At 35.7% G+C, this 18,066-nt stretch overlaps 1 protein-coding gene across 2 annotated transcripts in view; it reads left to right on the top strand.

Moving 5' to 3' along the window:
• LOC126759978 (innexin shaking-B) overlaps nucleotides 1–18,066 on the top strand; it is a 338,675-nt gene that overhangs the window by 169,219 nt on the left and 151,390 nt on the right. The window contains exon 3 of one of the 2 annotated variants that reach the window (XM_050475278.1): nucleotides 10,818–12,155. Coding sequence is in view for 1 of the 2 variants with exons in the window: in XM_050475277.1 (XP_050331234.1) it covers nucleotides 14,926–15,233 (308 nt within the window). In the remaining variant the exon portion in view is untranslated. Of the gene's footprint in view, nucleotides 1–10,817; nucleotides 12,156–14,596; nucleotides 15,234–18,066 lie in introns of those variants that run through there. The other variant, XM_050475277.1, reaches the window with a different exon arrangement.

Genomic DNA, 18,066 nt, shown 5'->3' with positions numbered 1-18,066 from the left:
TTTAACATAAGATTTAAAAAAAATGTATAATTCTTATGCCCTGAACAGGTTATATTCAATTTTTGACGATGCTTGTAACACCCAAAAGCAAACGTCAGAGACCCTATAATGTACGTAAATGATGAGCGTGACGAGCTAAGTCGATTTAGCCATTTTAAACATTAAAAAAATGAGGGAGAATAAAAAAGTATTTTATAAAAAAAATTTCGACGACTTTCAGAAGTGAGCTTTCTTGTTGGATATTCCAGACAAAACGTCCGGAAATGTTGGTTTGTGTCGAAAGGGTAAATGAATAAACGCACGAAAAACAAAAATTAATTTAAAAGGCATAAGTACGGAAGGTAGTTCAAACAAACAAACATTTACATAACTGTTTTCGTCTTGCCGCTGGTATGGGGATTAGATTAGAACCATCTTTGTCATAATTTCTTTGTATCCTCGAATTTAACACACACAATACACCGAACGTGGCGAACAGGCGGACAAGCTGTCGTTGCTTCTACATTGAACACATCAGCAAAAAAATTAAATTGCGGTTTACCGCCTCATGGCACACTCAGGTTTACGTCAGTATGTTTTCTCACCTCTTTTGTTTGTCTTTCGATTTGTCTGCTTCCGTGCTGATGTTTTTGTAATGGCCACATAACTGCTTTGCTGGCAATCAGGCGGCCTCAGAATCCTATTAATACAACAAATTTAACTTTAAACCAAATCACCCCTAGAACTTTTCAATCTCCTTACCTCAGCTTGTTGTAAATGGAGGCCTGCATTGTTGTCTAGAACATTGTTCTAAACTATGTCCTCGGTGTGGGCGGCTACTGGCAGATCGCCTCAGCAGGGGATTTATGGGCGAGGTGTTTATTGTTGTCATTAGAGGTTGGCGCTCGTATCTTAGACAAGCTGCTGTTAATGATGTTGCTCTTTTTGCTACTTTCACACCAGCATTATTACGACACTTTGAAGCTGGTCTATAATTTTCTTTGTACGGACTTTTCTTAAAGTTGTCTTGTTACGCTTGTGCTTGGCCCAGTGTAAGGTAATTTGCTATCGGCAGATTCAAGGAAATCTCAGTGGTGATTCGCCTCAGTCTAGGTGGGTGCGGCACTTTCAATTTAATAGTTTAGCCTCATACTATGAAAACGTCTTTGGATTTTTCGAGTAGAATTTTTAAGTAGTGATTTTGTCGATCTTTGTGTGGCAGCTGAAAGTATCGGTTGCAATACGTAAACCAATTTTCTTCCGCGTTATTAATCATATTGATTAATACAGTATACACACTGTCAAAAAAGTATCGGGAATTTATAAATAAAGAGCGTTGAATTTCTTTTGATGTTTTCAATTGAGTCGAAGCGTGTTCTCCAAAGTGAATATTTGAGTCTGGAGAATAAGAAAAAGTCACAGGGGGCCATACCAGGTGAATACGGTACTTGCTCAATGATATTTGTTGAGTGTTTGGCCAAAATTAAACACAAATACGTTGATTTGAATTTTAAAATTCGGCAAACACTACTGAGGTCGACTGACATAAACAGCTGCTGTAAACACACTGGTTGACAGATCGCGCCAATTTCTGGTACCATAATTAAGGACAGTAGTAACAACCTACGAAACAAAATTTACTTGCCTTCCATCTAAGCGGGAGATGAGAGAGGGAAATGAAGAATTCCCTATACTTTCTCATCAGGGTGTATATTTAATAAAGCTAGTTCTAACTTTGGCGCCAGTAGAGTAGTGTGAACATAACAGGCCCAAGCTTACATCACAAAACCTATTACTTTACGAACAACACAGCAAAATATTTTCTTAAATCTTTTAGGGATCACTGGTGTAGGCTCCACAACACAAATAGAGAAAGATATGCAAGGTGCATTCCAAAGTAAACTGGACTTTTTGAATCTAGCGCTGGTGGCGCCATCTATATGTCGACTGGTGCGTTAGAATCTGCTATTTTATCGATTGTCCAGTGAGAATTTCATGACATTTCATAAATTGGAAGTGAAGTTATTGCGTTTTAAGTGTCAGTACGTTTGTGTTATCGGTGCGAAAATGAACTTCGAACAAAAAGACAACATTAAATTTTGTTTTAAAGTTGGTAAAACTTTTACCCAAACGTTTCAATTGATGAAATAGTTTATGGCGATGATTGCATTTATCGCATTTTGACTGAACATTTGGGCTTACGAAAGGTGTGTGCACGGTTTGTTCCGCACAAATTGCCTGACGACCAAAAAACATCTCATCGATCGAGGCTTGTGACCGATTATTTGACCAAAAATCAAATTTTAACTATTAACCACTCCCCGTTTTCACCTGATATGGCACCGTGCGACTTCTTTCTTTTCGGAAAAATTCATTTTCTAGGCTTGCACCGGCATACTGGCGGCCATACCGGCCAACGAGCTAAAATACTCGTTCGACATGCTTTTGGACCGTGCAAAAATCTATATTGAAGCAGAAATAGACTATTATGAATAAAATAAATTGATTTTGCCGAAAAAATTTTAAAATTCTTAATTTATAAACCCCCTTGGCTCTAATACACTTGTGCCAAACGAAACAGTTGTTAAAGTCAATTTACGGCATAGCTTTCATTGCGCGTTGCGATTCACATTTAATGTCTTCAGTTGGCTCAAAACGGGTTTCTCGGAGCGGTCGCTTGAGTTTGCTGAATAGCCAGAAGTCACACGGAGCTAAATCAGGTAAATACGGTAGTTGAGTCACACTTCGATAATTGAAGAAAACTTTCAACACAGCCTGGGGTTTGACCTGCTTTTCGTGGTTTTTCGGCTTCGGCTCACCTTTGCCACGATATTCGACTGATTGATCGTTTCCGGTCGTAAACATAGATCCAAGACTCATCGCCAGTAATAATATGCTTCATCCTGGTAGTTGGAAAGCATTGTTTCGCAGGCGTTGATGCGACGCTGTTTTTCGAAAAAACTTAGTGATTTCAGAACCAATCGTGTTTTCAATTTTCTTGTGGTCAAATGATTTTTCAAAATGGGTTTCCGTGATCTTAAATCTCACTATTTGTTCACACTGGTATTATAGAAGGTCGTGTGAAAATTTCTAATCGTTCGTTCCAGCTATTTCGGAAAAAAAGTTTCGTCGGCTTAAAAAGCAGCGTTTCGAGTGAAAAGAGCGTTGAAAGTTTTGGAAGCTAACGTGGAAAAGTTCTTACTATTCCAATCATATGTCCAAATATATTTTTCGGTTCAACTTCAAATTATCGGAGAATATTTCCAAATATATGTATGTACATTCGATACATGGAAATACGAAAGTCGATATTTTGAAATTCACAAATCGATATAACCCTTAAGGTTATGAGGGGAAGAAATGTCTATTCAGACAATGTAAAAGAAATTTTATTGAAAGACTCAACAGAAAATAATTGACTTTCTCCATTCTTGCAACTAAGCAACTTACGTAGTTATGAATGTAACGCCCCTAAGGATTTAAGTACTCTAATAAAACTCAAATTAGTATCACGTAATAATCATTGCTTACTCCTTTTATCAGCACACAAAATTTGTATATGTAAATGAGCCTGCTAGCTTACATTGCAAAAACGTTCCTCCAAATCCATTCAACTACAGACTACATAGTGTGAAAACTGGGTTTGTAAATCCACCCCATTACTGTCAATCTGTTAAGCTCATTGTCGCCCACCATTTAAGTAACTATTTCACAGTGCTTATTTAGTCAACCAGTTCACCAACCCCCAACCCACCAACCCACAAACCCCAACCAACTGCCTAAAGGATCTGCTTTCATGCAAGTAAGAGGGGCAGTCATCAGCTACTGCTCAGTCCGCACTGTTGTGGATTGATCGTTGAACCCGGCATGTTGAGTATCTACGCTCTCTAATCTATTTAATATGCGAACGGGCACAGATTGTAATCTACGCAAATCAAATCAGAATCAAGCAATTTGGTATGATTTTCAACGATTGACCACAACACAATTAAATTACGACCACCAACAACGGCCATTTCCGCTTGCGCCTTAACCAAGGTAGTGGCCCATCGAGTGCATGCTTGAGCTACTCCCTCAGCCAGACAGCCCAGAAATCACACAATTACATTTGTGATGGAGTGATGGGGTGCTGGTGTGTTTGGGTGAATGTGCATGTGGACGCATAGTAATAAGACTGTTAACGGCTAACCATTTGGCGAGCATCAAAAAAAGCCTTTTCCCTCTCAACGGACACAATGAAGGCTGAACCCCGGATAACAACGAGTTTGCAATAACCAAAGTGAATGGCATAAATGGGTGCTAAAGTACTTGAAACAAAAGAAAAATAAGTATTATACGAAGAACTATAAAACGGAGGCATTGCGCTCTATATAAATATACAATAAAACAAAGGATTTGCTGTTTCACACCAAATGCCAAACAGCATTTGGCAGCTCGTAATTATACGCAGTTTTTGTTTATGGTATTGACATGTCTCTCGCATGACTTGGTCCGTGAATTTTGTGCAGCCGGATGTAGTAGAAGAAATAGCGTCCGGATGTACTAAATACGAATGGCACTCCTCGAGAATGACAAAAAATTACCAAAGAAAATTATGTATATTTGAAAGTCACAATGCTCATACACGAACTCCTTCTCATTGTGTATGTATTTCTAAGCAAGTAACTAGATGAAGAGGAATGTAAGTACTTGAATTAGGACAAAATGAGAGAGCGTGCATTTACTAAGCCACAAACTTTACATGCATAAAACACAGATCAGTGGCAAAGCAGAAAACTGCCGTTAAGTTCTTATCGCATATCGTTATCGTGATTCCGTTCATATCATAAAAAGGATTTAAGCATTTAGTAGCAAATAAAATCGAAATCCTGCGTCTCCTCTCGAACCAAATAGATTCAAATGAATGAATGAACGAATGTAATGTAGTGTTGTTATCCTGTGCTAGCATAGACTTGTTACGAACTATTTCAATGTACTATGACGACTAAGTTATGTATAATAATTATATCCGTCCCATTGGTAATGGATTTCCCGAGCTAATAGCTAGGAAAAAGATTGTGGCACAAATATTTGGCATAAAAACATATGGAAATAAAGATAGTATTATTTCTTCTTTAGAACCGATTTCATCAAACACAAAGGCACTGACGCTTAACGTATTAATGGCGAGTGCTCTCCTCAATATAGCGCGGACATGAGTCCACATGCAACCAGAACGGCATACCAGATAACAGCTATCAATATACTATATGTTATGTATATTCTTTCTAACGCCACATGTTGCACTGAGTATAATGATTTTGTTCACCTAACGCTTACTTGAAACCCCGAAAGTTATTGAGATAGTTATCCCTTGATATTTTATAATAATTATAATTATAACAAAATAGTATCAAGATAACCAAAATATGGTCAGAATCGAATCATTGGTTACATTCAAAAATTAATGAATAGAATTAAGTTATGGACCGTTATAGCCATCTCATACACTATCAAGGCAAGGTGCCATATTCAAATAATACAAAACTTGCGTTAAGTCTCTAAAGAATAGTTATATTTTAATACAATCATTTGTATGGTACATCAGCTCTACTTTCGAAAAAGTGAATTTTATTAGGCAAAATTTAAAATACAAATAAGATAAAAATAAAAGTATTTTTAAAAACCAAAAAACTGTAAACGAAATGTTTGAATTATTTCCACCGTTTTCTTCATGGATTTGATTAATGTAATACCATAGCGTTTACCAGCCAAGGGAGCAATGTGCGTTATAATCACTTGATATCACATTTCATTTTTCAAGGAGCAACTCTATTGGCTTGAAAATAATATGAGATCATTGTATATCCGCTGTATTGGATAACGTTAGGGATACCTAGCCTAGCTACGCTACATAAGTATTATAAACAAATATGACATGGATATAAAAATGCCCGGCAGTGAAGCAGTAAGCATACCGTCAGTAAATATACCACAAAATTCTAGTCTGAAATCGAAGTACTTGTAGATAGAAAAACATTACTCTTACACTAATTATGCAATCATTTTATAAAAGGCATTTTTATTTGAATATTTTATGGCGCAATCATTCAAGTAGATATATTTTGCCTATTTTTCGAACTCATACGAGACAATTGACATCGTTAAAACATCAACATGTAAACGATATCAATTGCTTGTATGGATAAGAAACAGTGGGGTGACTAGTTAGACTTGTGTTCCATACTAGTTATAAAGGAGTTCAGTTTTTTCGCTGGGTTTTATCTACCATACATTCATACTTATGCATGTATGTATATCAAAAAATTACCCCACAATATTGTCTGCATGTCTAGCTTTTCCGTCGTTATGTGGCTCAAAAATGATGGAAAGCTGTTTCACTTGTGACAGCCGATTATTTTCAGCGGCTCTGCGAAAAAGAAACCAAAAAAATTTGGGGTTTCGCTTTTGATGCTTACTGTTTTTTGTAGTGACCGCTGATTCTGCTTGGCGTAGACAAAATGTCATTATTCATACTCCGTGCTTCCTAAAGAAAGTAAGAGAAGAAGTTTAAAAGTGTTAAGTTACAAATATGCCAGCGAAGATGTTTTGTTTGTTCAGTTCGTTTTTCATCAGCACACAATGAATATTTTTGAAGGGAAGGTCTATAAAATATTATTTTTTCCTTGCTACACACTATTCGCACATAATGAAACGTGCAAGGAATACTGATAATGTGCACATAACTTTTTTGAAAATTTTGAGCAATGCTGTTTGTTTGTTGTAGGTGCTTCACTTTGAGTGTAATTTTGGATCGCTTTAAGCTGAATACGGAAAAGCCAAAACCATGAGTTTTTTATTAATGCGAACATTTACAAATGTTAGTAAGTTAAAACAAACGTAGTTCTGTAAGAAATGAATTCGCTAGGTATATAATTAAAGTATCCATTAATGATTCCACTGCTTTTAGATAGATTAAATAGTAAAAATCAATATATATATATGTATATGCATAATTAATCATTCGCAAGCCCAACTAGAAAGCCAAGTGACTTACAGCATCTTCATTCAATACTCAATGAGATGTCTGTTTTCAGAATTCAAAATTCAGTTAAAAATCTACTAAATTCACAGAATTAAATTAAAAAACTTAATATTTTATTTCGATTATGAAAGAAATCGTAAATCTTGAAACCAAGTTACAAATTCTAGTACAGAAAGTCAGACGTAGAAATTTTTGCTAGTACCAAACGTTGCACATAAAGAAGAAACCCATACTACTAGTGACAAAAAGTAGTAAGGCTTTTTAATTTAAATTACGCACAAAAACCCTTTCGTCGAAATATTTTTTTTATAGGTTGGTATGACTATCGGTGACTTCTGACCAAATTTTACACTGAAATAATACTTAGTATTTAGTATACTGGTTTATATCTGGTCTTTATGAAGTATATAAAGTGCATTCGGCGATCTTTACGGTGAGTGAAATATTCAACAAAGAAGTTCCATTAAATTTTGTAAACGGAATCAAATTGGTCAATCTGGTCCCGAAACGTTAATATTGTTAAAAAAGGCCTCCGGTGATAACTGTTTGTCGCCAGCAAGTATTTTTGAATGAAAGATCATTTAAGCTTAAGAGAAATGAAAGTACGATTTCTTCCAAATTCACTCAATTTTTTCGGAAGCAGTGCTCTCGGACTACCAGGATGTTATGAAACGTTTTATTACTGGCGATAAGTCTTGGGTCTGCCGGCCCGAAATATACCATCAATCGACCGAATATCGTGGCAAAGATGAGCCGAATCCGCAATATTCACGTAAAATCAGGTCTAAAATCAAAGTTATTATATTGACAGTTTTCTTCGATTATCGAGGTGTGCGTAAAAAGAGACTGGAATTATGGGCTGAAAACTCTTGGTTTTCGCCCCACGAGAACCGTTGCCTACTGCATTGAGTTGAACAACTCTTTCGAAAATTGGAAAAAACGTTGACACAAGTGTTTTGGGACTAAGCTTTGAAGAGGACGACATAGGTTTTGAAAAATGAACTAAGAGTTTTAACATTATGAACAAAGTCTTCCTATTTTTAGCTTTTTATAGTAGTAAATGTATAATTTAGTATCTGGTGGCTAATACCACACAGTTTCAGCATTATGCTATAGCATAACTAATATAATGAGTCCACTTATGTACATAACTTACACAACTTACATAATGAAATTAAATATATAAGCTATAAATAGGAATATGGGGCTTAAGGTTAGGTAATGACTGGATTTGATCCATTTCAGGTAGAAAGACACCTTGTTATTATAGAGACGCCCTCTGAACGACATGAACGGTATAAAATCAACCGAAAGTTCCAAAATCTTTATATTAGGTGTATGGGGCTAATGTACATTGTACAGGAATTTTTCCGATTTTACCCGGTTTTGACTCAAAGGCGTAATATATTTAGGAAAAGATTCTCTCTGGATTTCAATAATATAACTCAAAGTTTTACCGGTAGTTTCGGTAAAAAATCAGCTATTGGAATTAAGATTTTTTATATTTGGGAAGTAGGTGTGGTTGTTGTCCGATTGCATGCATTTCTATAACGTGACATGCGAATGCTGCTATTTGGTTGAAATCAATCATTGGATATATTTAATAGCCAGAGATTATGGCAATCAGTTGAATCCGCCTCCTAGGAGCATCAAAATGTCATTCCTGGACTACGTCGACGACGTCGTACAGTACGCCGACCGGACTTCGGACGCAACTAACTTTCGACAGGTACTGACCGCCATTCACAGCGGAGCCATCAACACCTTCACCGACTCCCTTCCCGTGAATGGCGTTCTTGGAGTCAAACCACCACCCATAGCAGACGAAGAGCTCCAGCTGCCGCGAGAAACGCGTGTGACCCTTGCGCAACTTCGTTCTGGATACTGTAGCAGGTTAAACTCCTACTTATCCAGAATAGACCCTGACATACCTAATGTATGTCCTGCATGCAACGAGTCTCCGCATGATACTGACCACCTCTTTGCATGCCCTACGAACCCTACTCATCTAACACCCTCCTCCCTTTGGTCTGACCCCGTCGAAATAGAACGTTTCCTGGGCCTACCGTTAGATGACATCGACGACAACACAAATGACATTTACCATCCCAGCGGGGATTGAATTTCCGTTAAAACAACAACAACAACAGCAATCAGTTGAATGATGAAAAAATAGTTATGAAGATCTGCCCAGGAACCAATAAATAGACTTTGCTCTACAAAATGGTGGTATCGATATAAATGAAATCAAACGTTATATTGGTACACTCCTCTACTTAAGAGTTTTCCAGTTTGCAACTATGGCAATGGCATAGGCAAACAGTTTTAAGTAGTTTACTATCTTGAGAAAGCTAAGGCTAATTTTATTAGTCTAAACAGGAGATATGTAAAAATATATATATATGATAAAAGAAATATGCAGTGAAATATTCCAATAAGAACATCAGAGCATAAATGAAAAAATCAACTTTCAGTTGGTTGAAGTGAAAGGATTACAGGATCGCAACGGACCAAATGTAACATATAAGGTATGCGCAAAAGAAACAGGACTGTTAAAAAAACAACAAAAAATTTATATTTTTCAAAAGTTATATTTTTTTATTCAAAGTAGTTTCCTTATGCTTCGATACAGCGTTTAGCTCGATCAATTAGCATATCGAGTGTTTAAGGTCATTTTTCGGAATGCTCTTGAGAATATCGGTCATCGCCTTTTGGATAGCTGAAATGTCGTGAAACCAGTGTCCTTTCATGGACAAATGAAGTTTTCCAGGGCAAATGAAGTTTATCAGGTGAGTAGGGTGAGTGATTAATGGTTAATATGGAGTTTTTTGTCAAAAAATCAGTGACAAGCGTCGACCGATGACACGGCGCCTTATCGTGCAACAGGCGCCAGGACCCTGCCTCACGGAATTGTGGTCGAGCACGACGAATGCGTGACAAAAGACGCTTCATAACACCAAGGTAAAACACAGCTGTAATCGTTTGGCCAGGTGGGACGAACTCTCGGTGTACAATACCCTCGGAATCGTAAAAACAAATCAGCATTTTCTTTATTTTTGACTTCTTTTTTGATTTTGGCCGGCCCGACTTCTGATCGTCACAGAGGTCTTCACGACCTTCTTGGAATCGCTTAAACCACTCATGCACATTACTACGGGATAGACACTGATCAGCATAAACTTTTTTCATCATTTGAAATGTTTCAGTAAACGTTTTCCCAAGTTTAAAACAAAATTTAATATTTGCTCTTTGCATTTTACTTTTTGATCGATAACATCGATTGTAGTTATCCAATTGTCTTAAAATTTTTACGAAATGTCAACAAGGGATCAAACTTTTTATTTCATCTGGTGGTTTTCGCCACCAGAAACAGTTATATTTAAAAAGTTCTGTTTCTTTTGCGACAGACCTTGTATATAATAATAGCAAATATATATTCAACTTTTTCTAAGTTTTTATCTTGGTTTTGTTATTTTATTCTGCAAGGTAAATACTCTATATTCTCTAACTTGAAAACTGGCGCAGACTAGTTAGAAACAAGGATTTGGAGAATAAAACAAAACACCCAATAAAACATGGAGTGCATACAATTACAAATGTCATAACCACTACACAGCTTATATGAGGGTAAAATATATATTACATAAGTATATATAAACAGAAATATTAATGAAAAATAAGTTCAAAAAGTCAATAATACAAAACCCCGTTATCAATAAAATTGTTTATATTGAATTGTTAGGATTTGAAAACTTATAACATCTTGGTCAAACGAATAGAGTAATAATTTTGCTTTGAACTGTTTTCATTTCAGATCAAATCTAACAATGGCGAGCTGAATTGAATTCATACGCAATTCAGTCATATTTGAAATTCGGTTGAAGCATCCGCATGCAAACATGGATTGGACTCGGTGGCAATATACGTTTTTATGGTGCATTTGCAATCCTGGGAGCATAATGTGGCTACCCATTTGATTCGCTAATTATTAGACATACTGCACACATGTGCAGTACAGCGTTCAACGAATCAATCGTACAATATCCAGTCAGTAAGAAATGTTCAACCAGTCGGTAAAACTGAAATAGAATTACGTACATACGAGTATATGTGTGTGAAAGCTGACAGAGAAAGAGTAATAAATGTGTTCACATTCCACACAATAAAGCATTCTCATCTATATACACATTTACGTATATACATACATATATAAGTACTCGTAGCTCAGTCGTGCGAAATCGTCATTATCACCTACATAATCGAACAAGTGCACCAAGCATATGTACATATATAGACGAAGTGTCAGCTATACAGTAGTCTCTACAGATCCATAAGATTACATTCGAAGAGCACATCAAAGCACGAACATCCAACTTAGCCAACGACACTGTGTTCGTCGATTTTGACACCAAATAAGCGAATAGCTCGTATATGATCAAACGAAAATCTCCATTATAATCGAATCGTGTTTAAGCGAAAGTAAATTCGAACAATACTCATACTGTAGCAATAATTTACACCGTTCTTCCCTATAACTTTTTTATACGAACCGTGACTTACATTTAATTAAAATAGTGAATTACAGTTAAAAGTAAAATAAAGCACATCGCTCAGTTTTTAAACGCATTTATTTATAAATACTCACAAAATTACATTTAAGCGATAAATTAAGCAACTGAAAATGACATTTGAAAATCACCGTTTTATTAACCAGTTATCAACGAATTAAACTAATACATAGAAACATACTGTAGTAAATACTCTCCGAAAGCAAACTCGAAATGATCATCAGAATAGACCAAACAGTTAACTGTTGTACAAAGTAAACATTGCAACAACGGCATCAACACGCACAATTCGTTTTTGGGGGACGGCATTGACGGCGATAGTGTTGTTGGAAAAAGTAGCGCAAATACGGACGAAGCAGGAGCAGCAGGAAAACCCGGCCAGAGCAAGTGAGTGTGAGTTGCCAAGGATCTATAAGCGTGATCATAAAAGAAAGAGCAGCAGCCGCAGTTGTAGACCTAGGAGTACGTATACGCGAAGTAAACGGAAGGAAGTAGAAGGAAGAGAGCAGTTAAGGACCAGCACCTGGACGAATAACGAGTGACAAAGCAAACAAGTTCCATAGTGAGCCATAGATAAAACACATGTAATTATTGCACATTTTCTTACTATTATATAATTGTAATCATATCTAGTGAATTGCATGTATTTACTTATATCAAAAAAGTAAGTAGTATGTAAAGAGATGTGACTATGATTCTGCCTCTACCGTAAAGAAATCATTTTTTTTCTTACCATCAATATCCGATTTTGCCCATTCATTCTACTGATTCAGTATGCCATATATTTGGAAGAATGACAAAAATTTATAAAATATAACTTTATGACTGTGTCACAAATCTGTTAAGGCGGCTAATTGCGGTTGCAAGCAATACGCAATGATGACCAAAAATATGATAATGAAACAGATTCAACAAAAGTTTTGTGTAAGCTTGACATCCTAGGTAAAAGTTAGGAGAATCTTGCTAGAACTATGCAGTTCGATGGATCTTTTGCGTTTCACTCCGAACTCACGCAAAACTTAAAACATGAAAGTACACAAATACAGTCTTTCCAATTCTGATGATTTAGCGACCCATTCGTACATAATATTATTTCAATGTAATTAATAAAAATAGTAGACTCTCTTTGACTAATATTAAGCGCACAGTCATCGCTCTCTAAGCCTTAATTTCTGTCTTTCTATCGGAATTATACGTTAACGTCTCAACTCTGCGGATTACATGGGTAAAAACAGCCTTTAATCAACAATTTTTTTTTTCATATAAAAAGTTAAATATTTTATTCGATTTTTTTATTGTTGCACTGCTAACAAAGAAATTCTGAAGTTTTTGAAAAAAAAAAATATTTTAAACTCGGCCATTGCGACGCCATTTCCAGTGACCCCTCGGAAAAGAGATGCGCCCGCGTTGGCAGGATAACTCCTTACAGGATCAGCTAAAGTGAAAAAATACGTGTTTTATTTAAAACCTTAACTTAGAACTTGGACAAAGTAAAAAAGAAAACTGAAAATTGGATTTTTGGCAGACATTTTTACCAAAAAGTTGGATACGAAAAAACAATCCTTCGCCCAAGTCTTTTAGCATTAGCATTGACAGACGGCAGCGTTAAGCTGTTTTTCAAAATTTCAATAATAAAACAAAAAGTTTTATGTTATGATGTTATGTTACGATGCTGTTTTAATAATAACGCGTTGATATGTTTTTGTAATAAAAAGTAGTTTTGTAAAAATTGGTCGGCTAAGAACAACAATGTTTATCTTCTATCATTTTCATTGAAAATATTATAAAAATTACAATCAGCTGTTTACGAGAGTATCAAACTTTTCAACGCTGCCGTCTGTCAAAGCTATAAGAATGGTAACTCAAAGACCTTTGTAAAATTTCATGAAGATCGGTTGAGTAGTTCTCGAGACAACGCGTTTAGAAACGCCGCACTTAGGTTACCTAGCCTCGAGCGCACAAGTTCTCAAGGCGATATACCCGAAACTATTAGTCGGATCAACGTGAAAACATAGGGCATATTCTACAGATGTTGTAGAATTTAATAAGGCAATAAAAAATTTTTGAAACCCGTACCGCCTTGTAACCCTTTAAAATATACTATTTAGAGAAATCAAAAAGGTATCTCACATATATTTCTAACTTTGGTTACTCAAAACATTTTGGTATATAGTTTAAAGTGTTTCTTTCACCGAATCGTTTTATCAAATTTCCGCTATATAGCGGCGTGAGTATTGATGATAATGCTCTAGAATTAAAGAATTTCAAAGAGTTCGTCCCGCTTAAGGACTGATGAATGATCATACCAAATTCAGAAAAAATATTCAGCCGCTTTTCAACTTTTACCGAGAAAAGAATGTCGTACGTAAAATATTACCCGACTGAATAAACAAGAAAGAATTTCCATAAATCATATAGTTAAGTCAAACATATTCAAGCTATAACGTTAGACCTCAGATGTAAACGAAAATCTATTTTTTATTGTTCCTCCAATGATAGTATAGAGAGATATATTGTAGAATATTCATCAGAAAGTTAACACGAAATGTTTTAGTTAACCTTCATGATATTTATCCATTGCATAATTGAAATCAGTAATTAAAGATTGTTTGATATATTCATTTCTAGTACGTACATGTGAGTACTTTCATGAATTCTTAGCTAGTGTGCACATATTTTCATTGATACTGTATGCTAAATGTTGACAACTCAGCAAAAAATCAAATCCTTTTAAAGAGTTGGAAAGGCGAATGTTGCGTGACATAACGGTTTTACTGTGAAAATAGCTGATAAATATCATAATTGGTCGTAATGGTCGCGTTTGTGTAAATGGCAAACAAAACGTTATTACAACATTGCAACATTTTGTTGTCGCCACCCCGCTTGATGGTGTTACTGAGAAAGCGTCCGTGGGGTCAATTAATAGAACACTAATTACATTCGTGTGCTTCACATGAAAGTGTGTCGACACACGCGCTGGTGTGCGTGCGTGCATTTTAAGTGTTAATTTTATTTGTAGCAACACGTTGGGTCTGTAACCTCCTGCCGCATAACGTAGGTCGGACAATCCATATAACCGGCAATCAAACAAAACAACAACCTAACAAAGTTAAACATTAAAAATTTGTGTAACATTGAAGGGACACGCTAGATCACGTGACATATTGAGTATACATAGGTGTCTCAACACTAAACTGTGCATATATTAAAAAACTAACAACTTGATTTGCGTTAAATAAGTTTTGCAATTTGATATTCTAATTTACGAGCATATATAATTACTTCCTAACTACACACCTCAAACTTGCGAGACGCTAACTTAAATTGAAATTTCTAATTCAAACACGCGTATAAATGTATAAACCGGAACCCCTTACCCGTCGCGGTAGTTTGAGATCCCTTCGTAGCGCACCATTGCTTAGCACCGTTTTAGAGAGCACGCTCTCGCTGACACGCATCCATCCGATAACCTCCCTCGAATTACCTGGACTCGATTATGCAATTGAAACACAAAGTGCTATAGCCGTCCATCATCGTGAACTGGGAACATCCCTACGTAGTGGTATTGCTAACGTTGGACAACAAACTGTTGGGCGATTAGGTCGGAGCGCGTCTATACGACAGCAACAGGGTGAATATAAGCGTGTTATACCAGCAAAACGGTAGGTTTAAATAATATACTATCGCCTAATAAGCACCTAATAAATTTAAATAATGCTGTTTCATCACAAATAGTTTCTTCATACTGTTTTTTAATGTTTTCTCTATCTCTTCTCTGTGTAGATATATGTGCGTATAATGCGAAGATATTTATTGCAAGTTAATTAAAATAGCATTTTCGTTTTAGGTATAGGCAATTGTGTTGGCTATTCTCTTAGCATGTGTCCCGTTGTTCCTAACGAGATAAGATATGATAACCAATTTCAATCTGAGTTTCTAGAATAATTGGCAACCCTATACCCACTCCAAATATATTGATAGAAATGAAATTCTTATACTTTGCCTAAAAACAAAATTTCTATTAAAAAGGATAACACAGGCCAACACTCAATTTGCTTCTTTGAATTTATCAACTGATTCTAGTTAATTTGGGTGCGCTGAATTCAAATCTGTAATCAGTTTGTCTCTATCAGCTCTAGTTTTCATGATATAGCTTTTTTATACCCTCCACTTAACTTATGACCTGAAAAAAAAAATTTCGCAAAAAAAATTCGCATTAAAAATGTATCAACTGATTCTAGTTAATTTGGGCGCGCTGAATTCAAATCTGTAATCAGTTTGTCGCTATCAGCTCAGCTCAGTTTTCATGATATAGCTTTTTTGAAAGGTCATAAGTTAATGGCACATAGCCTTCTTGTTGAACCAGATGTTGTCAAAATCAAATTCTACCAATTGCGGTCATAAAAAGTTGGCTACCATGGATCTATATTGCTCTCCATTGACAATAATGGTGTCACTAGCTTCATTTCGATATAAATACAGACCGATGATTCCACCAGATCAAAAACTAAACCAAACTGTCAATTTAGGTGAATGTAATGGTTTTTCATGAATAATTTGTGAATTTTCTTCGCACTGAAATCGACAGTTTTGTTTATTTACTGCACCACTCACCCTATGCCTCATCGCAGAAGATGGTTTTTTTTTTAAACAAATCGTTATCGTTTTCAAGTGTTCCAAGGAAAAACCAGCAAATTCACGACGTTTACGGTGATCCAAAGGCTTCAGTTCTTGAGTACGAACCATTTCATATGGCCGTAAGCCCAAATCCCTTCTCCAAATCCGTCAGGTTGTGGTTTGAGACAGCGATTCTTGAAGACGACTTGGAACCGACAAATTGCGGTCTTCAGCAACACTTGCTTGAACGGCACTAATATTTTCATTACTTCGAGCGTTTCTTTATTTTATTGGCAAATGAACATTGTGTAAAGAAAATGCATGCTTGAAATTTTCAACAATTCAATTATTACAACCATAAAATAGCAAAAACGCACGAGAAATTGCAATTGGAGAACGATTTTGATAATAAAATTAAATAGTTAGCAAATGTTCTTATATCGTATATCTATGAAATTGTAAACAGTTCTGAATACAATGAAAAAAAGTTACAGATCATTAGATATTAAAAATTAGAAATTATGTCATCCCTATTGGAAAACCCGGAACTTCCTCAACATATAAATAATGGTGAACAAGTAATATTATTAAGCGATTCCGTAAATTTTTTTAATAACATTGAGGTAAAATTAATCGAGATATTCTATATAATTTAGTACACTATTTGACGCTCAAGTTTTTTATAGTAAATGCTTCGCTTTTCAAACTGGATATGTCTGAACTCATCAATTTGAAACCCGATCTGTGCTAGAACAAATCTTAGACCATTTTGAATATATTCAAATCTTTCTTGCAGAATTTACATATGAGTTTATGGATTCCTGCATCCTAAACTTTTACTTGTACATAATCAAATTTGTTGACATTGTATACCGAAATCGGAATCAGAGTGTCATACGTACTCTAACGTTTTCGTATCTTAACTGCCTAATATTGTATATAAAAGTTAAATATTATGCCCAAAACAAATATTTTGTAATGTCAGTAAATTTTAAGTCTGATTGAAATAAATTAGTTTAAGGAAAGCTCAATTCACCCAATTTTTACTTTTCATTGTAAAGCAGTTGCCTGAATTCACCTAAAATTTCTACGCATCCACTTGTTATTAAGGATTTCAATTTTGTGTTCGACATCTAGGCTATTATACACAAAGTCACCGCTACCCAAATCAGAATTGTTCATCGATAATTTCGTTAATATACCCATAACTTTTGTCATCACGTTTCTTTTCCACTTCCTTTTTTGCTGTTGTTAAGTCTGATATTGAATTTCACATAATATTGCTTGATTTCGTTTACTTGATAGCCACCATACTTTCGAAATAGCTGCCGGCTTAAATTCGCTCAATCAGTTTAGTGTTACGTGCTATAAGTAAACACTAAATTCGCCTCCACCACGATTGTGATATGAACTCCAAATGGCGTGAGTGTGGGTGTTCGGAATGTTGATGTCTTTTGGGCGTGATGTTCGTATTTTACAATTCCTAAAATTTATACCGCGGATGCGACATCTCATTTTGCGGTATTCGAGTACATTTCTACTAGCTTTCTATTTTGTTTACGTTCATTATTCATCAATTCACTTATCCTGCTTATCATTTGCCTTTTCACCGTCGCTGGCTTTCATTTTTCAGACCTCTTTCTAATTTCTGCCTCTCGAATGTTTTTGTGATGATGTCAACAATAGATTAGGAGGCGCGAGCTTGCGATATCAAACTTGTAGTATCGATGTGTTGATTTGTGTATTCAAGAGCCTGTGTTAATGTAATAAGTATTTGGGCGAGAGAGCACAAATTACGTGAATTCGCCCGTATTCGTGAACTTAATTTATAACAGTAATTTTTCAAAAGTTTGCTTGCCAATCTAGGTAAAGACAATG

The sequence above is a fragment of the Bactrocera neohumeralis genome, chromosome 5 (genome assembly GCF_024586455.1).
Source record: "Bactrocera neohumeralis isolate Rockhampton chromosome 5, APGP_CSIRO_Bneo_wtdbg2-racon-allhic-juicebox.fasta_v2, whole genome shotgun sequence".
NCBI lineage: Eukaryota > Metazoa > Arthropoda > Insecta > Diptera > Tephritidae > Bactrocera > Bactrocera neohumeralis.
The sequence above is the reverse complement of the archived record's forward strand: the minus strand, read 5'-3'. Positions and strand labels throughout refer to the sequence as shown.